This window comes from Sparus aurata, chromosome 7, assembly GCF_900880675.1.
Source record: "Sparus aurata chromosome 7, fSpaAur1.1, whole genome shotgun sequence".
Classification (NCBI taxonomy): domain Eukaryota; kingdom Metazoa; phylum Chordata; class Actinopteri; order Spariformes; family Sparidae; genus Sparus; species Sparus aurata.
Genome location: NC_044193.1, coordinates 35,755,933 through 35,782,299, shown reverse-complemented (window position 1 = coordinate 35,782,299; position 26,367 = coordinate 35,755,933). Strand labels below are relative to the sequence as shown.

Here is a 26,367-nt window from a genome sequence, read left to right as displayed (position 1 = left end):
TTTAAAATTTCCTGAACGGTTGACTAAGCTCATTTTACATGTTGATAAACCCAAAAAGATTAAAAGGTGCTATTTGTAAGAAATGTAGACTCGAGTCTCATTTCAAACTTGGCAAAAACCGACACACTACTGTTGTAGGACGGGTCGGCCTCCATCCCAGCAGTTTTTGAAAAGTTGGAACTGTTTTAGAAATCATTCAAGTCCTGTTAAGTAGTTTGCCGAGGTGATGTGTTACCGGTAAACTGCTGAACCCTAACCCTAACCGCTGAGTGGACCCAGAGCAAATTAAACGGCAGCATTTTATACAGTAAGAACAATAAGACAACAAAAGACATGCAGGGGCGGTGCACACATTTGACATAGTGATCAAACCGGGTCTAGACGTCCTTTGTTTAACTACTTGTTACGGTGCAGATTGTATTTCGCGGACCCAAATGCAGATAACGGATCCAGGAAGCAGTGAGCAAATGATTTATTCAACAAATGGTGCCGGAGGGTAATGTGGACGAGATGTCCGGGGTTGCAGGCACTCAGGCAGTCAAACAGAGTTGACTGGTGCCAGTGTGGAGGAACTCAGGAGAGCAGGAGAACGGGAAACAAAGCAGAACGGCGCTGGAGATTTCTCCATGAACCAACAGAGAGAAGGGCATGAGCGCAAAGGCAAAAACACAGGAAACACAAAATACTCAGAGTATGGGGAACACAAAATAGCAGCACTCTAGCACCGAAGTGGTGGAGAGACCAGGTAGATAAAGGCGGTGGGTGATGAGTTGATCCTCCTCAGGTGTGCCATTCTGCTGCTGCCACGCCCACACACACACACACACACACACACACAGGTGAGGAGCAGGTGAGGGAGAAAGGAGGGGGAAGGCAGAACACAGAAAAAAGAAACACAACCAGGCTGCCACAGCAGCACTGTGACACTTCTTGGCGTTATGCATATGTGCACAGGAATCACCATTTACGCCTGGAGATCAAAAAGGCTCTTCCCACACTTCACTCCAAATGCGTATTTTCTTCCTCAGAACTGAGACTCATGAATCTACTTTTCTTACAAACAGCACCTTCAAAGAAAGCTAACTTACACCTGTATAGTTGATTGTATTAAAGCTATAAAATTATTTGAGGTGGTCGTATACCAAATCCAGCAAAACCACATCACAGTGCAATAAGACTGCACAATCCAGACAATGGCGTCTGTACAGGGGGAAAGGCATGTGCAGGTAGACCACTACTGACACAAGTCTCTCACTGCTCCCACTGTAGGCCTGTATGGGATTTCCACTGGACTGTTGTCACATTACGTGGACCTCCTCAGAGGTTTCTTCCATAGTTTTCCCAGTTAAAAAGGCTTTTTGTGGGCTGTTTTCCAGGTCTTATGTGTCAACCTACACATAGATGGATAAAATGTCTTGTTTGTGCTTTTAAGGGCATAGAAGAACATCTGCCACTAAAAATCAGCTGAGTGCCACTTTAAATCAATGAATATGAAAAGTTCTTTGAGTGATCTTTACATTACCATCCTTGTTGCAGATGTTCCACCCCCATTGATCTGGAAGTGACTGGAGAGTCAGAGAGTTCCTGGAGAGTGGGGGGCATCTATGAAGGTAAGAAATGAGAGAAACAGCAGTATGTGATGGGACAGCCTGACAAGCCTCCTCTGGCCTTCACGCTCCGCTGTGAAGAACACCCGGTCTTTGTTGAGTTACTAACCAAAGCGAGGATGTCTTTGTGTGTGCTTGCATTTGGACAGCCCAGACATCACATCGAGCCAAGGAGTGGCTCAGTGTGGTTTCAGAACTTACACTGCGCTTAAACAAAGGTACACAAGCTGCCTGTGGTGTTAGCTCTGGTAGTTGCTAGCTTGTAGTGAAAAACAGATGCTTCATTTTAGTGAGATTCCATTTTTTTTTTTTTTTAAATGCAAATGAATGTCCCGTTGAGCTAGAAAAGCGCGCCATAGTTTTTCCGCTTGCAGTTATGTGTCACCACTTTTACCTGCTAATGCCACACTTGACAAGTCATAGTATTGTGTATGTTCAACCTGTTCTTCAGAAGCTCCCGGTGTCAAGAATTTAACTGAGTAATCCTCCCTGAGGGCAGTAAACGTTTCATTAGAGACTATATCAATGTTCCTCGTCTTGAGAGAACTCACATGCAAGACAGGTTTGCTTCTTGGCAACAACCTGGGTGAGTGAGTCAGCACATGAACTTGGACTGTTGCGCTCCAAAAACACAACAAAATCTCAATGCTGTGGCCTGAGATTACCATTTAATTTCTTCTGCTGGCTAACATAATGAGTGCAATGTACAGACATACAAACTATGACATTAAGTTCCACTTTAAAACCAAAACATTGTTTAGATGTGGGCACACAGCCATAACAGGTCAATATAACAAATACTTTGACTTTATAAAAATGACATCCACAAGAAAAAAAATAATTGTAATCACTTTTTTACTTGCAGTTATATTACAATTTTATTGTTGAAACGTTCCCACTTTTTGTTGGAATAGCATCTAAGAACATCATCTCTAAATGATCATTTTTTTCAACCATATGTCTTGTGGGGGATTGAGGGACAAACCAAACATTGGCCTAACCAGGCCTTTTGCATTTTTAGTAGCCACTATGAGAGAGGGTGAGGCTCGAGGTATTTCATTGATTGCAATCTGCAACCAGATGCCTGAATGTCCATAAATCCTACACACTGGACATTTACATTGATGGTGTTATTGTTTTGAAGGAAACCCATCTTTAACGCAAGAGGGAAGGCAGGCCGAGTCTAGCAGTGCAGTGAACAGCCACAACCCTCAGCAGGACAGTCAGCATGACACTCAACAAGACACTGCTGAGAATGAGCTGTTCCCTCCAAAGAGCAACCATCCCACAGCTGATGTAGACAGACCAACCAAGCAGAGTACAATGACCAGCAGCCCAGACAGTGTGGTCAGAGACCCAGAGGTCATTTATGATGATGTGCCTGCTGAGAACCTTCAGTACCCAGTGCCAGGTACCCAGTGCCAGTTTGTAGCTCTTATTAACCACCACACTGTACACATCTCTGGCACATACAATAGAAGCTTGAGACATCGAAGTCTTGTATTAAATAAAACGACACACTACACTAATTTGTTCATCTGTTGGTATCTTTGTGTAGATGCTGATGACATCTATGAGGACATCCAAAGACCTGATCAGCGTGGCTCCAACAGCTGGAGCTCCAGTGAGTTTGAAAGTTATGACGACCTGTCTGACAGTGAAACTCTACCTCCAGCCTGCAGCAACAACAGCAAGGTAACTCATTTAACCAGGAACACGCTAACAACTGGTGTGCTTCGGCGAGATTCCTGACCTGTATTGGCTAAACATCAGTGCAGGATAAAAAAGGAAAAATGGCAAAAAATAAATGCTGCAATAACTGCCCTTTGGTGCAAAAGGCACCCGTGAACAAATTATAACTTGAATATGAACAACAGATGCTGAATATTTAAAACAAATATTGGTCAAGTACTATATATATATTTTAGCAAGTAACATGACAGCACACTGATTGTGAAATACATCGTGCTACCTCATGGCCTCCAGTGCTCAAATATTGCTGACTGCGTGATTAAACACAAGTGCCAACCTACAATTTAATGCAAATTTATGATATGTTCAATCACTGAACAATACTATTTACTTCATATGTAATATGCATCACAAGAACATCAGTCAAGTTGAGGAATCAGTACTGTTGGTGTTCGGAAAGGATGTGACATTTTTGTCCATATCCAGGATGTCTGCTCATCAAAGTTATTTTAGTTCCACTTTTTCAAATCAGTTTTCGCTTGTTCTTTAAATATTCTCTCAAAAAAACCCTTACGGGGTAAAATCTGAAGATTGAAGCTTGACATAACTGACGCTGAAGAAACTGACTTTGTTGACTACTATTGTCTCTGCTGGACCCAATATGCACACATGCACAATCAACTGGGAGGGGATGTGTTGTGTGTTTTAGCACCTTGCATGAGGTTTTATTTTCACTTGTGCCATTTGTTTGTCTGTTGAAAGTAGAGGCTGTTCTGTGCTTTTTTAACCAGGGTGGTGATGTGCAATGACAAAGATGTAAGTTATTCACAGTGATGGTAATTCCAATAAACCTAAAACTCTTCACCTGCTCCACCTCAGCTCCACTGTAGACAGGGGTGTGTGTCTTTGGCTCCTTCTTTTTAAAATCAACAATCAGCTCCTTGGTTTTGCTGATGTTGAGAAGTCGACTGTTCTCTGTGCATCCTTCTCCAAGATTGTTGATTTCCTCCACTCATCATTGTTTATAATGCGGCAGATGATGATGGTATTGTCCATATACTAGCACAATAGAGCTCTCCTGATGTCTGGCAATGCAGTCATTGGTGTACAGTGTGAACAGGAGGGGGCTGAGCACACACCCTGTCAGGCTCCGGTATAGAGCATTAACGTAGGGGAGGTTTCACTGCCGATGTGTATGACTTGTGCCAGCCTGAAGTCAGCCATTATCTGGAACCGCTAAATGAGTTTTTTCTCCTTTTTATAGAAAGTAGTCATCACTTTCTACTTTCCAGTATTTTTTGTCTGCGGTTCTGCCATAAATTCAAAGGAACTGGTCATCTTTTCAGCCTTGCTTCCCATAGCATGAATCAGAGAACTTACTTCACTCTTCCCAACATAAGAGACTGAGCAGATAGACCAAGTTTGTACCCTATGTCAGAGTAACAAAATTACATTATTATGACCTTCTGGTCATAATAACTTACATTAATTTCTTGGTGAGAATTCTCTGCAGGTTTGTCACCACAAGTGACACCTTTCAAAGCTATTCAGCGCAACGTTGATATCAGAATAATGGTTAGTGCATATTTAAGATCAGGTAAGCTTTCTGGGCGGATCCAGAGGAGGAATTTACATTGTTGAAGTCTGACTAAAACTGACCTCAAAAAGTTCATATTGGTCCAACCTAAAAATTACCTTGGTGGGGATTAACCATAGCTAGGTTCTATGTAATGTACAGTATGAATGAAACCTGGTTTAAAGAAAAAGAAGAAGTAAATTATTTCTGGCAGTCCCTCGCTCTGTCAGCATTTCTGTCTTCTGCTTTTGTCACCATGTGTGACTCCTGCTGTCGGACTTTCCCCTCTCAGCTTCTGTGTTAGTGTTTGGAAGACGACACCATGAAACGCGAGTCAGCTTTCAGTGTGGAGATGTCATGAAGTAAATCATCAGGAATGAGGAGTTCACCAACTGTGGATTTAAATGTGGAAGATGTCTCACAATGTCTGGAATAAGCTGGATGTTTTCATGAGTGTGTGAGGGAGGACTGATTTGTCTGACTGCAAGACAGTCACTAATACCTGAGGTAGGTGCTTTGTCTTCTGAAGCTATAATCAAGGTGACCAATTGCAATAACTGAAATTGAGTATGTGATCATTTTAGAGCACAGATGGAATCTGGATACTGAATAACTTGATACTTTTAGGTGGATGACAGCAGATTTGAGCAGGTTCAGAGCCCCTGTTGACTTTATAGTTCATAAAATGTGATCTTATTTTTAAAAATAGGGATAAAATGGATAAAATCATGAAGTGGCGACATTTTATCATAATGTTCTGCAAAAACAGTTTTCAGGCCATTGTTAAACACCAAACCTCAGGAGCAGAAGAGATATTGTGGTGTGATATGTTTCACATTTGGTCAGATACTAAATTGGGGGCACTAATCTTGGTGCCCACCTTGAAGCTGTGCTGATTGTAGAGATCTTCTGTGCTCATTGGTTAAACATATGTGTGAAGCATCCAGGTGTTGGAACATGTGGCTTCTTCAGCTTCTCAACTTTATTGGCCAAGCATTGGCAAGCATGACCACATACAAGGAATTAGGATTTTTTGTTTGACGTATAGTAATAGTCCACCACAAGCTCATTGTTTTTTTATATTGAGCTTCATGTGATTGTTGCACCATGTGATGAATCTCTCAACTTGACTGGTGTGCAAGAGCATACGAGTGGAAGGTAGTTATTCTAGTATTTTGATAAGGTTATACTACAGAATTCACGTGTGTCTATGAATTCTCAAGACAACATTGAACATAAATGCATTTCAAAGAGTTCAGTGTCTGTCCTTGGAGTATAAATACCAACTGCAATTAGGCAAATGTAGGCAAATGTTTATGTTTTAGAAGTTTCAGTGGGTTTTATCATTTCTGAACTGTTATTAATCGGCTGTTTTTTATGCAAGTTTGCAACAGATGTGATAACCTTTTATTGGATATAAATGAGTTTCAGTGTAAGCTAGATTAACAATGAAGAAGAATTTGAGATTCAGTTTTACTGTATGTTGGTCCTTGTGGTGTTTATTGCTGATAAAAAACACTTGGTTAGGCTTAGGCAACAACAATGCTATGAGGTTTAGGTAACAAAACTACTTAGTTAGGTCTGGAACACAGAATTATTTGGTAGGTTTGGGCAACAAAACTATTTTATTAGGTTTGGGCAACATGTACTATGTATGTATATATCAGTGTTGAAGTCTCCATTAAGGTAAACACACAATAATTAAATCATGTGTGTTGGGGAAGAAATATGATATCGCCAGGTCAATATGTCTCCAAACAATAGGAGGTCATTTGTGTTTTGTACACGTTCATCGTCTCTGCAACCTAGATTCTCAAAGCCACTGTCGATATGTCTACAGAACAGAAGCCAAGGCTAAACTGACTGTTTGTGTAAACCTCGCAAGGAGGCCTTCGATCAATCTCCGGCTACAGGGGAGAGACTCTGCATCACCCCCTTGCTATGTTTTTAGACAGATAACCATGTATGGAAGCACTGCCTCCTGAAGCTGTAAGATATAATTTGGACACTTGGGGGAGACTCGTTAGGATTATCATGGCAGCACTCTGTGCAGACAGACATGATGTTATGTTGCTCCTCCATGATCATGCTTTATAAACTATTTCAATGTAAGCCATTTGTGTCTCTGAGTGTTCTTCATTTCTCCTGAACGGTCAAGCAAGCCAAATTTCCACAACAATGTGTAATACTGGAGCTCAGATGAAGGTTTCTTTTTTCAATGGCTAATTCACCAACTCCATGAATGTTTTGCGTGAAAGGTGTAGTTGTTGACTTACCCAGCGGACAATGTGACATCGATTGAATTCCTGGCTTCAGTGTATGAAATTGCTGTTGTTGCATTTTTTTGTTGGAATGTTTTCATCTTGAAATGTTGCCAGGTGTGTTAATCTTGAAACCTGTTTTTCTACTCTGTGGTCTGCTGTTGGATGCCAGCTGCCTACAGATGTGCTGAGACTGAAGGAACGTTGTGCTGTCACCAGTAGGGAGTTGGCAGTGCGTCTCAGTTCACCTCATGTTACCCACATCAGACAGAGCTGCGACGTTAAGGTAGGGTTCTGACTGAATTTAATCACTCCAAATGTTTTGTCCCATTCTCTCAGGGCTTGTTCTGCTGGCCTGTAAACGGTTTCAGATCTTGAATAAGATAAAATAGGTCAGTGGAGAATCTGGGATCCACCAGCAGAGTAATGAGAAACAAATGAGGGCTGAGTTTAGTCAAATTGAATGAGTTCTTTTAACAAATATTTCTTTTAGATTTTACTATCTGCAATAAGCTTGGTTAATATACTGTAATTGTGTTTTCCAGGTGCAGCAGTTGATGAAAGCAGCGAGGAATGGTACCAAGGACAGTTTTGAAAAGACAAAGTTAGCTATGTTTCGCAAAGTGTCATTCCTGCAGAGAAAGGAAACAGGTACAGAAACTGGAAGTGAGATTATCAAGGTCAATCAAGGTATTCAGTTTGTGGTAATCAAGAAGATCAAAGAATGTATTAATTCCATATCAATTTCAACACGGCAAAGATTTCAGAATGTGGAGGCATTTAGAACCAGTCCTGATGAGGTGTTTGAACAAACTCCTAGTGGCAGACAGGTATAGCCATTGGGTAATGTGATTAACAGGCACACGTGCCAACCACATCAGCGTGTCGGGACAAAACTGGACACAGAAACAATTGTTTTCCAAAGAAGCTATGAGTGTGTGTATGCGTGTGTATGCGTGTGTGTGTGTGTGTGTGTGTGTGTGTGTGTGTGTGTGTCTGTCTGTCTGTCTGTCTGTTTGTCTGTCTGTCTGTCTGTGTGTCTGTCTCTATGTGAATAAAGTGGTTGTATCTTTATTTTGCAGGTGAGGGAAAGGATGATGCAGGTTATATGGATGTGTCTGTGTCTGACTTGAAGCACCCTCCTCCACAACTCAGCCCCATGCCAGAGGGGCTCAGTAGCCAGCAGGTGTGTGGATATTGTCGTGCTTATTGGCTGCCTCCACATGCCAGTGTATCAAAATGACCAGATAATCTTAGAAAGTCATTTGATGCTCATGAAAATGAGCCGTAATGAATGAGTTAGATGATTAAATCTCCTCCTACAGTGTGCACCAAGCTGTGCACAAAGTTCACTACACTAATTTTAGGCTATGTATCTCGGATTTACCCCAATGTAACTGACTCCTGTAATAGGTGCAAACAATCTCCAGCCGAACATTCCCACATGTTCGGGTTCTGTCCCAGGCTTGCCACACTCTGGTCCAAAATCTTCAAAACCATTAGCACAGTATATAATACTACTATCACTCCTGAACCTCTCTTGGCCTCATTTTGTGCCCCCTTGCAGCATATTACCACTAAAGCCATGTGGACTGTTCTTGCCTTTACCCTTTACCACCCTGTTGTCCAGGCGACTCAAACTCCTTAATTGGAAACACGCTCAACCTCCTCTGTCCTTTGGACTTGAAAAGCTTAGATTTTCCCGAATGGCTCCTTAAACTCATTTGAAGAGACTTGGAGACCTCTTTTAAATCATATTGAATCTTTGACATCTCTGCCTGAATGTGATGATTTTTTCCTTTAATTACATGATACATAATCACCATCAGTAAACAGTGGACCCTGTCCGGCTCTTTCACTCGCGGGGAAAGATGCTGTTCTTTGGTCCTGTCACGTTGCTTTGTGGGTTGAAGTGAGACATTTCTCTTTTATTTGATGAGTGACGGATCTGTTTAGTTGTCAGACTGTGAACACCATCCACCCGACTTACTCCTGTTCCGCGCTGCCGGCTTTTCCATTCACACAGACGCCATCTTCCCTATGTTTCAGTTTCTACCTCCAGTGGTGGCTCAGAGATGGAACAAACTGTCCCTCCACTCTGCTCTGTAGCTTTCACGCAGATGGTGAGGCGGATTATTGCCGCATGTTTCCCTGCCTTGAAAAGCAGTGTGAATGGAGCTAATGATTAACTCACGTATCTGCAACATTTATCAATTGTACTTCAAATATACAATGAGAATAAATACCTCCAATTCTCACTTTGTGTTCAGGGCTCTTATTTTGCGACAACTATGTCTAGAACCAGGCCTGTAGGTGAAACAGGTGTCGAGGAAAGTTGCCCTTTTGTTATGTTTGATCGTGTTTTGATAGTAAGGTCTTACAGTTCCTATACCTGGCGACAGCTGTGGCTTGAGGCATAACGTTTTCAGGTCGTCCATCTGTACCATTCTTTTCAACAATTCATATAATAAGTACGACAAATATTATACAAATGTATAATAGGATAAAATGATGAAGGACAATGGTCAACTTCACTGTGACATCATAGTGTTCTGCCTGATTCGAGCCACAGCTTAGAAACAGCAACTTGACTGTTATGCAGAGGCGTACAACAGTGATGTGATCATTCTAGTTTTTTAATCTGGCCTCTATTAGTGAGAGCCTCTGTTTTGAGTTTGCTGGCCACTGCTATTATTGGAGACCCAGTCACTTGCTAATATAAGCTTTGATTTTACATTGTATTGTTGAAACCCTTTCCAGTTACTGCAGATGTGTTTAATCTGCATCAGTGTGAGAGTTTCTCACTGCCTCTTCCAGGTAGTCAGACGTCTCATCCTCAGCTCCATTGTGCAGAGTGAGAGCAGCTACCTGGACTCTCTCAAAAGAATCCTGCAGGTGAGGTGGAACTTATTTACATAAACACATTATGAGGACTGGTGATTCCAGCTGTTTGTCGTCACTGTCCAGATCTCTAAATTCACTCTAAAGATTCAATCTTATGCTAACCATAACATAACATTACTTATTTTACTTGAAAGTCCTGATCCTAAGCCCTAACCCAAAGTTACAATTCAGTTCATTATTTAGCTTTGTAGAAATAATACAGTAGAAAGTACACACATATTGCACTACCTTGCTGATAAAGTGATAGAATGCTGCGTATGCCATGTAATCTTGGCTATCTACAGCATGTCAAGCAGACCTTTCTTTTTCTCTCAGGAGTACCAGAAGCCTTTGCTGGAGCCACCGAACTTGATCCTAAACCATAAGAAGGTGCGTCAGATCTTTTACCGTATGCAGGAGATCCATCAGTGCCACTCAATGTTCCAGATTGCCCTGGCGTCCCGTGTGGCTGAGTGGGATCACAGTGAGAAGATAGGAGACCTGTTTGTCGCCTCGGTCAGTCACACAGTCATTTCTTTCTTTTCTTCCCTCTGATGAGTGTCCAGCAGATCACACCACACCTGCCATTTGTAACGCAGCTTTTACGTTATACAGACATTACATTGAACAGCAGTTTTCACAGGCTGAGTGGATGTAAACATGACAAATAAATTAACTGATCTTTGACATTTGTGGCATCCCCTTTAATATGCAGAGCCCTAATAAAAGTAATTTTGTAACACAAAAGGAGCTACTATATATCATTGTATTGATGGCAAAGGTACTTCACTGCTTGACTGTCTTTGGGCTGTCTTTCCAGTAGAAAGACACACAATTGGTCGTACATAACCAGAGAAAACAGAGATAAGGGCTATGGTATTCCCTTCTGCTCAAAAGGTAGAAAACCTACAACAACCAGAATGCACTGTGGCACACTATATAAATAAACGCACTGGTGTGAGCGGTGCTCGGTTTTGGCACTGTTAGATGAAAACTGTTTCTAAAATCATTTTAGGCAGAAATATTCTGTGTAGTGACAGAATCTTGGTTCATATTGGATCAGAACTGCCTTGCTTTACAGTTTGATTAGAGCCTCCGTTTACACAGTAAAGGAAAAATATGGTAGCCACTTGTGGTTCTTTCTCTATTGCAGCTAAACAGTCACTACTATATCTGTCTGAAAACATTTTAGGCCGAAATAGACAGCTTATCAGCAGAATCTTGGTTTGTACTATATGAGCACTGTAGTTTAGAGTTTGATAAGAGTTTTATTAGATGCCTCTCACTCAATCCACTATAATTGGTTTCTTTGAATGACTTATTGTTGTCTTGATTATGATTATAATAACATCAATTAACTACAGCTTGCATGTGGTTGTACAACCCTGTGTTGTAGAATTAGAAATAGATTAACCTTGTAACCTGGAACATCAGCCTTGTCTTTTGCATCTCCACTAGAATCTTTTGCAAATCTTTCAAAAGAACACTGGCAGCCAGTTTCTGCAGAGGTCGTTTTAATCAGTGTCCACGGAATGGAAACTTCTTTTTCCCTGGTGTCTGTGATAATACCACAGTGTCCTGATGTCACGCTCTTTCCTCCACAGTTTTCAAAGTCCATGGTACTGAACGCTTATAGTGACTACATCAACAACTTCACCAACGCCATGGCTCTGATCAAGAAGGCCTGCATGTCTAAACCTGTTTTCTTGGACTTTCTCAAGGTGCTCAAAGTGTGTTATTTAAAACCCTTTCACCCATGCAGCCCAGCCTTGGCTCTCTTCTGAGTATTTCACTTGTCTGTCTGTTGGAACTGAAACACATCTATTTCTATCTAATGCTTTTGTTTTGACAAATTCACCAGCCACATTACAGTCTGCACTGTAACATTCACTGAACTTGATCCATTAAAAAAGAGCTAATATTATTCATAATGATACTGATACTGATAATAATATTTTTTCTTATTATAATAAGTCGAGTTTTAATTAACTGCAAAAAAAGTCCTGGTTAGACAACAAAGATTTGTTGTAGTTTTCAGAAGACAAAGGTGTTAACAAGGAAACAAACTAGGCTGAGGACTTAACAAAGCAGGTACGAGTTTCCTGACACAATCTCTAACCCCACCCACTGGCTGCTGAAGAAGCCGATCCCAGCTCACGGAGAGATGTCCCCCAAAAAATACAGCAATTTAATATTGATCAGTAATGTACTGAAATGTGGAAATGGCAGTGTTGAAGCTATAACAGAGCAAGGCTAAAGCAGTAAGGAACTTAAATGCCTAAACTTATGCTGATGTCCTCAGACTGGGAGACAGAGGAGTACATGTTTTGGGTGCCTTAGTGATTTTAGTAAAAAAAAAAAACACTGACAAGAATCTTTATGCATTTCCATGTGACTTTTAGAAGAAACAGGCATCCAGTCCAGACAGAATCACGTTGTATGGTCTAATGGTGAAACCTATCCAACGCTTCCCTCAGTTTATTCTGCTTCTGCAGGTGAGTTACACTGATCAGACATGAGTACTCTGTTGTTTCATCATCATTGTGTACACACATAATGGTGTAAATGAAATGGAGAGTAAAACATGACCTCCAGTCATTGTCATTATTCTTCAAATGTGCTACAACCTGGTGGGCATGCTTGTGGAAGAATGTCTTCTGGACACCTGACAGCTGCCATCTGGACCTGAAGGATCTGATGAATCACTACTACATTTGTTTAATAATTAAACTTTGTTGTTTTTACCCCTGTAATGGCTGGATGTCCACTCATTCAGGATCTTCATTAACTGAGCCAATCATTAAAAAGCTATAAATAGTTGAGATTAAGTTGAAACTGCTCATCATTGTGTCTGTTCACTGACTTAGATCTCTGGTTATGAAGCTCATCAGCATTTTCAAACAGGAAGTGTGAACCTTTCAGTAAAGAGCAGTATGTGGTGTGTGGTCAAGTGAAACATTTGGTTTCATTTCAAAGCCTGAAAGTCTGAGTTGGAGTTTCTGACAAGAGGAAGTAAAAGGCAGTCAGCCCTGTCTGCTGCAGTGCATTGTGGGTCTAGGGTGGTTGAAATTGGTTGAAATCTTGGATTTTCATGTAAAAATACAAATAAATAGATTTTTTGTAATTTTAGGTCCTTTATTGTTAAATAATCGCACAGTGTTGCTGATGTGATCCAAAATTGTTCAAAGGTGTTTTCACTTCAGCTGGACATCAACTATTAGTTGTCCTGTGGTGGGCTGTTAACACATCCACTGAGCTTAGATGATAGTGAAGCAGTTATTGGGTGGTTTAAAATGTAGAGTGAGACAGAGCTATTGAGTTTGAGGTTGGACTTAGATGTGATTGAATTGAAGGGGACTGTTGAGCCTGAGCAGAAAACCCTAACCCTTTTTGGTTTTTACTTGCATCAGTGGTGATGTTGTAATCCTGGTTCAACCATGTAAAGCACTTTGTGACTAAAATTATCTAGTTATTATGACAACAATTTTTGTTATCTGTAATTATGTTCATTGATATAACTCCTTCAGTTGTGTTGGTATCACTGTTAGGGAGATAAGACTGTAAGAGATGTGAAAGCATCCGTTGAACTCTCAGTGCATTATGATGTCACCCTCAGGTGAGGTAGTGTTTGATGTTGTGTTGTTACCGTTGTTTTGTATCAGGACATGTTGAAGAACACTCCCAGGTCCCACACTGACCGGCTGCCTCTGCAGCTTGCTCTCACTGAGCTGGAGACCCTGGCAGAGAAACTCAATGAACAGAAGCGTCTGGCTGACCAGGAGGCTGAGATCCAGCAGATAGCACACAGTGTGGGCGACCGCAACCTCAATAAGGTGACACAGGATGTATTATAATTCTTGCACAAGTTATTTATGACACCAACAGATTTGTGTTGATGAAGGTGCTCAGTCATCCAGGTCATGGTAAATCTAGAATCATCAGATTAGCTTTTTATGGACTGAGAGTGTAGTGGATTTCTGACTTAGAAATCACATGGCCATCCTTTCTATCAACCATTTTCTCTCAGTGTTAGTAGAAAGTTGATAGAATGTCCAGAAATAAAACAGTAAATCTTCTGGGGAGCAGGACTACGTCCATTCAATTTCATGACAGTGTCCCTTGACCTTAAACTTACACTAATTACTTGTGTGCATGAAACTATTTTGCCTGATGATGTGACAGAGAGAAAGGGAGGGGAGAGTCTTCACCTTCAGAAGTAACCGTGCTCATATGGATCTGACCAGTAGACACTGAGACACTGAGATAGTCTGCAGACTTAAAACAGCCTTTTATTTGTAGATCATGATCGATCAGTATTTCAGCTCCGAACAGGCTTTACGGAAGCTGATTCATATACTAGGAGTTGATAGTGTTTCAATGAGTGAACTGCTTTGTGTTTCCAGCTGCTGAACTCGGAGCAGAGGCAGCTGAGTCAGTGTGAACTGCTGACGGAAATTGTTTATGGTGATAAAGGTCAAATTCTCAAGTCGAAGGAGCGAAAGGTCTTCCTCCTCAACGACACCCTAATCTGTGCCAACGTCAACCTGAAGTAAGTCCATCTGTTTTAGCTGCATAATTTCTCCTGTTATTACCTCCATTACAGTTTGGCTGTAAAACCTGATATTAGAGAGGATAGTTTAAGATCAATTCTAAATGAAAGGAACAGAATTTTGTCTCATGAGTGTCTTTTATGGAGCAAGGTCAAATACATGTAGAGCCCGGTTTAGCACAAAGACTGGACACAGGGGAACCAGCTTTGCTCTGCAATAAAAGAGATAAATATAGAAATAGAAACATACAGAGGGGATCATAAGTTTACACATCTACCTATATCTTACATATCAACTGACCAAATCTGCTGGATCAAAAATGTAAATACAGTAACTTGAACCATCAATTTAGCTGATATAGAAAGTTGGGTGAATCAAATGTTCTTTGTAGCATGGCCTTACCTTCTTCTGAGTGATTCTGATTGTCATTTGGGACCATTTCAAAGCAGTTACAGATCCCAAGATCAACTGTACAAACAGTGTGTAAGTAAAGTACAAGTAAAGTTGTGTCACTGCAGCGATCAGGAACAATTCATCTGCTGCTGAGAGAAAACTGGTCAGGATGGTCAAGAGTCAACCAAAAACCATTAGAAAGCAAGTCAAAAATGAATAAGAAGCGAGTCATCCACAGACTAACAGGTGACAGTGTCCACAGTCAAGTGTATTTTATGTCAACATGAGCTGAGAGGCTGCCCTGTTAAAAAGAAGCTCTTGATCCAGATGCAGCACCTTAAAACTGGACTGAAGTGTGCTGCTGATCACATGGACAAAGAAAAAAACCCTCTGGACGAAAACTCTGTGGTCACATGAAACTAGGTGAGGCCTTTAATCCCAAGAACACCAAAGCTACTGTCAAGCATGGTGCTGGCAGTATCATGCTGTGGGTCTGTTTTGCTGCCAGTGGAACTGCTGCTCTAAATACAGTCAATGGACTGATGAAGAAGGAGGATTATCTCCAAATTCTTAAGGAAAAACCTCAAATCATCAGCAGAAGATTGGCTCTTGGGTGCAGTTGGGTGTTCCAACAGGACAATGATCCCAAACACACATCAAAAGTGTTAAAGGAATGGACAAATCAAGCTATGATAACTCATCGATACAAATTCAGCCAGAGGACTTCCAGAAGCTTGTGGATGGGTATCAAAAGCACCTACTTGAGGTGAAAAGGGCCAAGAGACATTTAACTAAATATTAAAATTACTGTATGTATATTTTTTCTCTAGCAGATTTGGTCACATTTTCAGAAGACCTTTGTAACCAAAGTTCATGAAGATTCTTTGTGAGTAGTTTGTGTTCCGCTCATTCATCACAGAAAAATGAGAGCTGTAGAAATCAATGGAACTGAAGAGTGCTATATACATGTTCTTAATGAGTCGATGGAAACTTTTGACCACGACTGTAAATACATGAATGAAAAATAATAAAATCAATAAAGACCATAAGAGGACGGCATCACATCAGTGAAGTTTAGAACAGATAAAAATATTAAGAGCAGTATAAATACTAGGGATAATAAATAGATTAAAAATAAACAAATAAAAACAGTAAAGGAGGGTAAGAAAATGTCAAAGGAAAAGGTTGGTTTTGCTCATAAAGACTGGTCTGTAAAAGTGGGTCGTTCCAAAGTCAAGGGGCCCGGGTGGCAAAAGCACAGTCACCTTTAGTTTTGAGCTGTGACTGTCAACATTTCTGCCTAGGCCTATATGATTTTGGACATGGCAAAACAAAGGCCTGTCATCCAGAGAAATCTCACTGTGGTAAAGATTCAAAAAAATCAAGAAAATAAAAATGTAAGCCTTGTTCTGATAGAGTTAGGCTTAAACTCTGTTGTAAAGCCTAATGGAACCCAGATAATGTTGTGGGAAGTGGTGGTCTGTGGGGACAGGATGATTTTCTCATTGATTTTCACTGATTGCTGGATTTTTACACCCAGCAATTGCACAGAGTACCTGCCATGTAGGCATTAATGTGTTTGTCCACCAGGGGTCCCCCTGACATCAGCAGCCTGGTTCCTCTTGGTCCTAAGTACACAGTGAAGTGGTGCGCACCTCTGCTGCAGACCCAGGTGGTGGAGGTGGGCCAAGACAGTCCACAGAGTGTCGTCACATCCAGGCGCCACAGCTCCACCTCCAACACCACAAGTACATCTATAGCTCAACATCTTGCACTTCAACACACACTGACACACAATGGAATGCAATAGACATGCACTGAGAGGTGGAAATGGCAAAGTGATAGGGTTGACGAAAAGCACAGTGCCCTCATCAGTTAGGTCTTCTGAACACATGGGGTCGTGCCCAGAAGGCAACGGCACCTCTCCATTAACTATTCCACGGCACATACCAACTTGTCAGTGCCGGGTTTGAACCAGACACCCTCCAATTCACAAGCTACTGATTGTGAACTGATCACTTCTTGACTAGGAGTGTCTGATCTAATACTTACTTTTACTTGTAACTGATCACAGAATTAGACATCTTATCTCTGCTACAGTGAAGGTTGTCCCTCACATTCATTAATTTATATTAAGTCATATGAGATTTGGGACCTGACTTAGTTGACTTCACAAATAAAACTGTGTGAAAACCTGTTGACATGGAGTTTTAGTTTTTACACAAGCTGAAACTTAACATGACTAGTTGTATTAACCCAGAATCACAATTGGATTTAGTAGACAAAACATAAGTTAACATTAATCAACTTCACTCAAAATCACTAATGCACATAAATTATTACTATAGAATTCTATTGCTGACTCACAACAGTCCTTCCACTTCGTTTGTACATACAAGCTGAAACTGAGTTTATGCCAACATTGTATTTAAAAAAAAGAAAAATAACTATCAGCAGATCTCCACCAGTGTTTAACAGTGTGATTGGCTAAAGAGGGAATCCAATACTAATCTTTATTATGGTTAATAATGTCCTCATTATTGTAAAAACAACCAACCAGGACTTCTATTCAAATGTGTTAAAGACGATCAGCAAGTTTCCATCATATATGTTTTCTTCAAACTATAGAAGGGAAAGTTCTCAGGAGAATTTTAACTCTCATACAATGCATGCTGGGAAGTCTGCTGCTATGGCGTGAATCAGGCCGTTCCCCTCCCTTACAGAAACATAACACACTAAGTAATCTGTGCTTAACATGATCATTGTACTGCATATATTGTCTGATTAGTGCAAACTTTGATTTAGCAATAGGAGAGGGTTTTTTTCACAAAACATCAAAGAATAATTAAGGAGCAATCAGAAGTTAAATGAATACTAAATCTGGGTTTCAATGTGTTGATATAGAAGTGCAACTCCCTGTATTCCAGGTAAAATCTTCCTGGGTCCTCCCAGACTGTACCAGGAGCTGGAGGAGCTGCAGCATGACCTAGCTGTGGTGAAGGAGGTATCACTGCTGGTGGGCACGCTCAATGGAACCTACCAGGTAGCAGCTCTTATTCTTCTTTGTGTAGAAACTGGTTTAAACCCCCCAAAATGCTTGACGCAAGATTGCTTTTGTATCAGGGTTGGGCGATTCACTGAGTGTTTAATCTTGGAGGCTTAGGGTTAGGTTTAGGCTTAGGGTTAGGGTTGTTTTTTTCTCACCAGACAAGTGCCTACTTCATCCCTGCACTCCTCAGCACGCAGGGATGAAGCAACAATGTGATTTTGAGAAAAAAAATTACAAAACAAGATGTCAAAGAAAAAAAAATTCTACAAAGCAATGTCAATTAATTAAAAATATGTAATGTAAAATAAGTGATTGCATAAGTATTCACTCCCTTCAATTCAGTATTAAGTGGATGCACCTTTGGCCTCGATCTGAGCACTGAGTCTGTGTGGACAAGTCACTGCAATTTTACTCTGTTCTTCTGTGCAAAACTGCTCAGGCTCTGTCAGGTTGCGTGGGGATTGGGTATGAACAGCCCTTTCCAAGTCCAGCCAGAAATTCTCTATTTGATTGAGGTCTGGGCTTTGACTCTGTGTATCTTTCGCTGTATGCTGTGGGTCAATGTCTTGCTGGTAAATAAATCTTCTCCCAAGTCATAGTTCTCTTGCAGTCTGAATCAGGTTGTCCTCCTTTAGAATACTCAAAGGTGTCTTTGTGACCTCTCTCATTAGTCTCCTTCTTGCATGGTCACTCAGTTCGGCCTGCTCTAAGCAGATTGACACATGTGCCATATTCCTTCCATTTCTTACTGATGGATTTAACTGAACTCGGGAGATGTCCAGTGCCTTGGTAATGTTTTGGTGTCCATCCCCTGATTTATATTTCAATAACCTTTTCACTGAGTTTCTTGGAATGTTCTTTTGTCTTTATGGTGTATGTGTAGCCAGGCATACTGATTAACCAGTGACTGGACCTTCAGACGCAGGTGTCTGTATACTACAATTGAAACACCTTCACTGCACTCAGGTGATCTCCATTTCACTAGCTGTGAGATAACAAGCCTCAGTTGGCTGGACATCTGTTGAATTAGGTCAGTCACTTTAAAGGGATGGAATATTTATGCACTCACTTATTTTATATGATTTTTTTTTTGGATTGTCAAAAAAGCCACATTTTATTGAGCATACCATTTACAAGAGCAATAAAAGGTTGAACAGATATTGGCCAAATGCATAGTTCAAAGACACTATATAATCCCCCCTGAAAAAGGGGGGATAAAACATCTCCGCGACCCTCACGGAGAAAGCGGAAAAGAAAACGGAACGGAACGGAACAGTTGGTTAAGGGCAGTGCATCTAGATTATATAGTCATGAGACGATCTCACCCACCCAAACTTGATGGTCTCAGGAGAGCTTGGGAGAAGGATATTGGAGGGGGAATAGCTATTGAAACATGGGAGGAAATTGTTGGGTCCTGGTATAAGACATCAAGGGAAGTCCAAACAATGTTAATTACATTTAACATTATTAATAGGAGCTATTGGACTCCCTGTAAGATGGCACAATTGAGAATACAGGACTCGGAATATGTTGGAGATGTGCTAGGAGTAGAGGCACACTCATACATATGCTATATGAATGCCAGATCACATGGACCTTATGGGAAAATGTAACAACATTTCTAAATAATGTACTCAAGACAGAGTTACTGCAGAACTCTGCACACTGCATATTAGGTATATTAACAGAGGGCATAGATCTATCAGTGCAGACTGGCCCTTTCCACAGGTTGCAGCATTGTACTAAGACACTGAAAAACATTATCCTATTTAATGAATGGTTAACAGAGATGACTAATATAGATGCATATGAATATTTGATTTTTAAAGTGAACAACAAACAGGATGTGTTTTTTAAAAATTCGGGGGCCCTACATGAACACAGTGCTGAGAACTAATAGGGATGAAAGGGACACTGTCATAATACTGTATGAGTGATTGAGATGGATGGATATTGAAATGCTTACCTGTGTGTATTTTTATTTAATTTATTTTGTATTGTCCAATGTTAGCTTGTTTTATGTTTTTTTGTATCTTTGTGGATGTTTGTGTTGCTGTTGTAAATGTTAAATTCAAAAGGCAATCAAAAGTGAATTACAAAAAGATAAAAGCCATATAAGGGGGGAAAATCCAAGGGGTTAAATACTTTTTATAGGCACTGTAGGTGCTGCACCGCTCAGTACGGGCCAAAACCTTTTTTTCTCATCTGACTGATGATAATCAAGCAAAGGAGAGTCTAACCCGTCGATCCTTCTTTCCCCTTTGTGTTAGAATCTGAACTCCACAGTGTCTCAGGACTGGTGTCTGGCTCTGCAGAGGCTTATCCGTCTGAAGGAGGAGGAGATCCAGAGCGCCGACAAGTGTCGTCTACGTCTGTCTGTACCAGGCAGACCTGATAAGTGAGTGTCAGGAGGTTCATACAGGACAGGGTCAGAGCAGGGGCATGCAGGGAGGTTCAACTGCACCAGCATTCACCAGACAGGGGTGTGTTAAGATTCTTGTGCTTTAATTTCCTTTATACTTTTTTACACTTAGGTCTGGTCATCCAGTGAGCATCATGGTGGTCTTCAACACTCCCAGCCCTCTCAGTAAAATCTCCTGGGTGAACCGGTTGCACCTGGCAAAAATAGCTCAGAGTAAGTTCAGCCGATCCAACCAAACAGATGTTCACAGTCGTGTTCAGATGATGTCCAACAGTGTCTGGTTTGTCACTGATGTTCACAAGGATTGAAACATAAAATAATCTACTCTTTGATAGTATCAATGTAAAGGAATAAATGCCTTCCTTTGGCCACCTATTTGCTTCTAATGGGAGACTGCATGTTACCCTTTTCCAAATTCCAGTCACTTGGGAAACAACAACCTCCAAGTTACCCTGATGCAATACAAGTTCCCTCCTCTAACAGTATACAGGAAGGGCACCACTGCTGCATGCTGGGCTTAAGTGTAGAAGATAATGATCCTTCCAGGGGTGTGATTCTTCCAGATAAATCCTGATTTTCCGACCTGAAAATGAGGCTCTCGTAAATCATGCGAATCCGTTTTTTGGGGGGGGGTTTTGCGCAAGGCACGGATAAGGTATTGGTAAACATAATGACCGGCCGTCACTGTCAACATTGTTTGTGCCTCTGATTCATGTCTTCATGTCACTCTGCAAGCAGTCCATTCATTTGTCACGACGGAACGTCATTGAAAGCAGAGCTCCACCAAAGAGCCTGCAAACGTTGCTGAAGGTTATCTGATGTGTCAGTGTTTCCTCTATATGCATTCTACTGCTGGATTTTCCGCGCCACCGCTGACAAAAAAAAAGAAAAAAAAAACGACGTGATTTTTGTAGGTTTAATATCACGGGCCAATGGCGAATTTAAATTGCACACAGTAAAAGCACTACACCCTAAGTTATCTTGAAATTTATTATTTTTGTCATTACTGCTACTTATATAATTTCTACAAGTCACCGTTTAAGTTGAGTGACTGAAATTCTCGTCATCCTATTCAAAGGCTGCAGCAGGCCACTCATCAAACTGGGGTGAAGTTAGTTTCAGGTTGGATCTTCACTCGGGTCCAGCTGAGACTTTACTGAGGTTCAGCCAGTGTCAGCAGCAGGAGGACGGTCAGCTCACCTCCAGAGCCTCACGCTCAATCACTGGAGACTGATTTAGGGACCGTCATTAAATTACTTAGCATGAATATATTAATACAAAATAATTGCAGTTTTTTCAATATCTTCCATGTCATGTGACCCAGTGACTCCAAACTAGCAGCAAATTGTATTAGTAAACTGGACAAATGAGACACACCCATTGTTATTGTATTTTAGTGCTTCCTCTATTTTATATGAATATTAATATGCAGAAATTATGATTTTTCTCTCAATAACTTTCATGTCATGTGACCCACTGTCTTCTGAAACAGATTCTGTTTCCATAAAAAATCTATAATAATGAAGAAAATAATGGTAAAGTTATCTAATGCTCAAGAAGTTAACATATTTTCAAGCAGCAATGTTAACTTCTACACTATTTTGTCTCATGTCTTAGTTTCTGATTCTGAAAATGAAATTTTAAAAAAAAAATGTTTTTAAATCTCACCAGTAGTCACCATTTAAAGGGTTATATTTAAAAATGTTCTTCTGTGGGAGCATGCCCCCGGACCCCCCCAGTGTTGCTAGGTTACAGACTCAGAGCACCGCTGCTACAAAAAAATCTAGGGGAAACACTGACTGTTCTTAGAGTTTTGAACATGTAGGGCAAACTATTTCTTTCTTAGCTGAAGCCGACAACGGGACAAAATAAATGTAAAAAGAGACATAGTGGAGCCGTATATTTTCCTGCTTTTTTGTCCTTTGCCGATCACACCTATGTCCTTCACTTTGGGTTGCCCAGGACTATTGTGATTGGGTTAACAAGATAGAAGGTAACAATATACATTTATTGTCATTTTTAAAAACACAAAAGTTCAAACAAAAAATGCTGTTTGAGTCCTTTGGTCTACAACTATTTTAGAATAAGGAGTGTTAGTGATGAATTGAGGAGTCTCAGCCTGGGGAATAAAGCTGCTCTGTAGTCTGGTGCTCTGGCAGCAGATACTTCTGTATCTATTGTCAGATGGCAGCAGGGTGAACAGACTGTGGCTGGGTGGGTGTTGGCTTTTAGTATTTTGGGCTCTGTGAGACATCTCACTTCACTGATTTGTCACTGATGTTCTGTAGATGGTATCAGTGATGTTCTGGTGGTTTTAATCACCCGCTGTAGAGCCTTCCTGTCCTGGGCTGCAATTAACTGTGCCAGTTTTAGATGTTTCCAGTCAGGATGCTTTCTATCGCTCCTCTAAAAAACTTTACCGGAATCTTAGTCCAGAATTTAGCCTTCCTAAGTTTCCGTAGGAAGTAGAGGATTTTCTGTTCTTTTGTAACCAGGGTGGTGATGAGATGAAAGAAGGGGTCTTAGTGATGATATCTCCAAGGAAAAAGGAAGTGATGAAATTAAAAAAAAACCTTGGTATTGGCTGAGAGTTGGATGTGAGTGCTATGGTGCATGTCCACATTTGGTCAGAATTGAGTTATCTAAAAGTTATCTAATTTATTTTAGGTATTGCAGTTTAGGAGTTTCTGCACAACATATATAGCTCCTTATTGTACTGTTTTCATCATTAAACATTCTATATGTATCGATCAATGATCTTTATCAAATATGTTTATGATAAAGATAGATTTACTGATGTATAGTTATCTGATGCCTTAAAAAATATTTTGTGATCTCAAACACTGTCAGTTTACGTTTATTTTATTTGTAAACGCACATTTAACACAGCAGCTGACCAACAAAAACACAGAGAATTCAAGATCAACTCCATAAATATAAAAAGCACAAATGAAACACTGTAGTTCCTCTTTTATCCTTAGTTTTTGTATATGACTAGTAACATTCCAACTTGACCACCTGTATCCAGAGTGCTTGTTGATCAAACCATGGTCCAGAGGTAGTGAGGCAGAAAACAGAAAAATGTTTACAAACCAGTATCACTTGGAAGTTGTGGACTATTCTTGAAAAGTTTTTGAAAAAGTAGAAACATTAATGAGCACGCTACTGTTTTTAATTCTGTGTGTGTGTGTGTGTGTGTGTGTGTGTGTGTGTGGTTTGTCTGCTCAGGACAGGAGAACACTTTGGGGTGGGAATCTGCTGAGGAAGATGGGAGGAAAAAAGGTCCATTCAGTTGTCCACTGTTAACCTGCAGACTTCCTGTCTTCTCCTCCAAAACACACACACTGAAGGTAAGAGCTGCTGCTGGTTATTGATTAACATAAAACATACAGAATCTGCGGAATTTTTATTTATGTTTTTGATCTGTGCATCTGTGGTTTTAATTTCTCAAGGTGGCTGATAACAGACTTCGGTTAGGTGTACAGGTCACCGAGCAGCCACATATTCTGGTCTATTCTGGTCTTAGCCAAAACACATGGTGAAGAACTAATATTTACATCAGACTGGTGCTAAAGGCAGATTTTTTGGAAAACAAACTGTGACAAAAGAGTTCATTTTGAAACCAACAATGAGTGACTTCATCTGTGGACCCCATCATTGTTGTTTCTAATCGTATTTTTGTGTATTTGTTTGCATTTTTGGCTGTTCAGGAGTCCTACAGTAAATGAAACACGTTTCTTGTGTCTGTTTAGCTGGAGGCAGCTCTTCACAGTCCTTCTCAGTACAGCCTGCTTGGCTTCTGCACTGTCAGTACGTCGTTACCACAGGGTTACCTCTGGGTGAGTATAGTTAGCTATACTTGTTGTGGACCTCCTCTAGATTTAATGTTCTTGCCTCCTTCTCTCCCATTATCTTTAAGGAACTTAATTCTCAAAGTCATTCTCATACTACAAGACAGATTGGCCATCTATGCCTTCACAACATGTGTTTGTGTCTTTTGACATAATATTTGTGTGCTGATTTGATGAACTCCTCTGCTGGTTGTGTACATCTTATTGAGATAAGCTTAATCACCTTTTTGTTCCTGTGGCATTCAGGTTGCTGGTGGAGGGGGCAGCTCCAACCATGGCCAAGTAGAGATCTTCTCCCTTAACCGAGCCACTCCCCGCCTTGTCAAGACTGTCCCGCTGAGGGCCCCAGTCCTCTGTCTGGAGTATGTGAAGGAACCTTGTCCCAGTGAAGAGGAAAGGGAAGCTGAGAAGACTCAGACTGCTGCAAAGATCGGAAACATCATCTGTGTGGGCCTGCAAGACGGAAGGTCAGTCATTTCTACTTGCTCTGTGCCTCCGTCTCTAGACACTAATCTAGTCAGACCTTATTTAGACAACTTTAGAGGGGTATTACCACTGGCTTACCACTGTAATGTCTCCTGTTGTCTGCCCAGCATCCATGTGTACAGCAGCGTGGACACAGCTGTTCAGTGCCTGCTGACGTTGGTGAACGCGGATAGCTCTCCAGTCCTCTGCCTCAAATACTCGCTGGCATTCCTCTTCGCTGGACTGGCCAATGGCAAAGTAGCTGTGTACCACAGAAGAACTGGAGGTGAGATCTCACTGCAGAACTTCAGAGTGAAAACCTTGGTGAATATTCACAGTATTACACTGCAGTAGGAATAGGTGCTAAAGCATGGACCATTCCTCCTCTCAGAGAGACTGTGGGACGTGGACTCATGCAGGCTGGTGTCTCTGGGCTCTCAGCCGGTCTGTACTCTGCTGACACTTGAAGAGGCTGTATGGGCCAGCTGTGCCAACCAAGTCACAGTCATCCAAGGATCCAGCCTCAACACAGAGGTAAGCCATTTCATCAGAAACAGGTGAACAGTTCTGTTAAATATGGACAATCATAAAGTGTGTATGGTGTTTGTTAGTATATATTCCCTGTGGAAGTTTAAAATCAATATCTATATTTAACTCCTCCTTGAACCGGCACCTTATCGTGGTGGAGGGGTTTGAGCACCTGAATGATCCGAGGAGCTATGTTGTCCGGGGCTTAATGCCCCTGGTAGGGTCTCCCAAGGCAAACAGGTCCTAGGTGACGGGTCAGACTAAGATCGGTTCACTCGCCCCTGATGAAAGTCATACTACCAAGGACGTGCACGTCGCCCGGATCGGCGTCACCGGGGCCCCACCCTGGAGCCAGGCCCGGGGTTGGGGCTCGCAGGCGAGCGCCTGGTGGCCGGGTCTCTGCCCACGGGACCCGGCCGGGCGCAGCCCGAACGAGCAACGTGGGCCCGCCCTCCCGTGGGCTCACCACTCGCGGGAGGGTTCAGAAGGGGCCGGTGCAGAGGGATATGGGTGGCGGTCGTGGGCGGGGGCCCCGGCGGCCCGATCCCCGGATGGTGACTCTAGCCATGGGGACATGGAATGTCACCTCACTGGGGGGGAAAGAGCCTGAGCTGGTGCGGGAGGTTGAGCGGTACCGACTAGAAATAGTCGGTCTCACCTCCACGCACAGCCTGGGCTCTGGAACCCAACTCCTTGAGAGAGGCTGGACTCTCTTCCACTCTGGAGTTGCCCGCGGCGAGAGGCGGCGAGCTGGTGTAGGCTTGCTTATAGCCCCCCAGCTCAGCCGCCATGTGTTGGAGTTCTCCCCGGTGAACGAGAGGGTCGTTTCCCTGCGCCTTCGGGTCAGGGATAGGGCTCTCACCGTTGTCTCGGCTTATGGGCCGAACAGCGGTGCAGAGTACCCGGCCTTCTTGGAGTCCCTGGGAGGGGTACTGGAGAGTGCTCCAACCGGGGACTCCGTCGTTCTCCTGGGGGACTTCTCCTGGGGGCGATGACAGTGTTACCTGGAGGGGTGTGATTGGGAGGAACGGCCTCCCCGATCTGAACCCGAGTGGTGTTTTGTTACTGGACTTCTGTGCTAGTCACAGTT

At 41.8% G+C, this 26,367-nt stretch overlaps 1 protein-coding gene across 3 annotated transcripts in view; it reads left to right on the top strand.

The window, feature by feature from the left end:
- Window positions 1–26,367, top strand: part of LOC115585315 (rho guanine nucleotide exchange factor 10-like protein) — a 49,618-nt gene that overhangs the window by 13,948 nt on the left and 9,303 nt on the right. The window contains exons 5-26 of one of the 3 annotated variants that reach the window (XM_030423611.1): window positions 1,537–1,610; window positions 1,757–1,825; window positions 2,752–3,018; window positions 3,166–3,302; window positions 7,309–7,422; window positions 7,682–7,787; window positions 8,219–8,322; window positions 9,954–10,031; window positions 10,356–10,535; window positions 11,624–11,740; window positions 12,422–12,514; window positions 13,682–13,852; window positions 14,423–14,568; window positions 16,553–16,710; window positions 17,890–18,005; window positions 20,282–20,409; window positions 20,546–20,646; window positions 23,662–23,783; window positions 24,186–24,272; window positions 24,531–24,751; window positions 24,878–25,035; window positions 25,141–25,283. In XM_030423611.1, coding sequence (XP_030279471.1) covers window positions 1,537–1,610; window positions 1,757–1,825; window positions 2,752–3,018; window positions 3,166–3,302; window positions 7,309–7,422; window positions 7,682–7,787; window positions 8,219–8,322; window positions 9,954–10,031; window positions 10,356–10,535; window positions 11,624–11,740; window positions 12,422–12,514; window positions 13,682–13,852; window positions 14,423–14,568; window positions 16,553–16,710; window positions 17,890–18,005; window positions 20,282–20,409; window positions 20,546–20,646; window positions 23,662–23,783; window positions 24,186–24,272; window positions 24,531–24,751; window positions 24,878–25,035; window positions 25,141–25,283 — 2,890 coding nt within the window. The remainder of the gene's footprint in view (window positions 1–1,536; window positions 1,611–1,756; window positions 1,826–2,751; window positions 3,019–3,165; window positions 3,303–7,308; window positions 7,423–7,681; window positions 7,788–8,218; window positions 8,323–9,953; window positions 10,032–10,355; window positions 10,536–11,623; window positions 11,741–12,421; window positions 12,515–13,681; window positions 13,853–14,422; window positions 14,569–16,552; window positions 16,711–17,889; window positions 18,006–20,281; window positions 20,410–20,545; window positions 20,647–23,661; window positions 23,784–24,185; window positions 24,273–24,530; window positions 24,752–24,877; window positions 25,036–25,140; window positions 25,284–26,367) is intronic. The other 2 variants (XM_030423612.1, XM_030423613.1) reach the window with 2 other exon arrangements.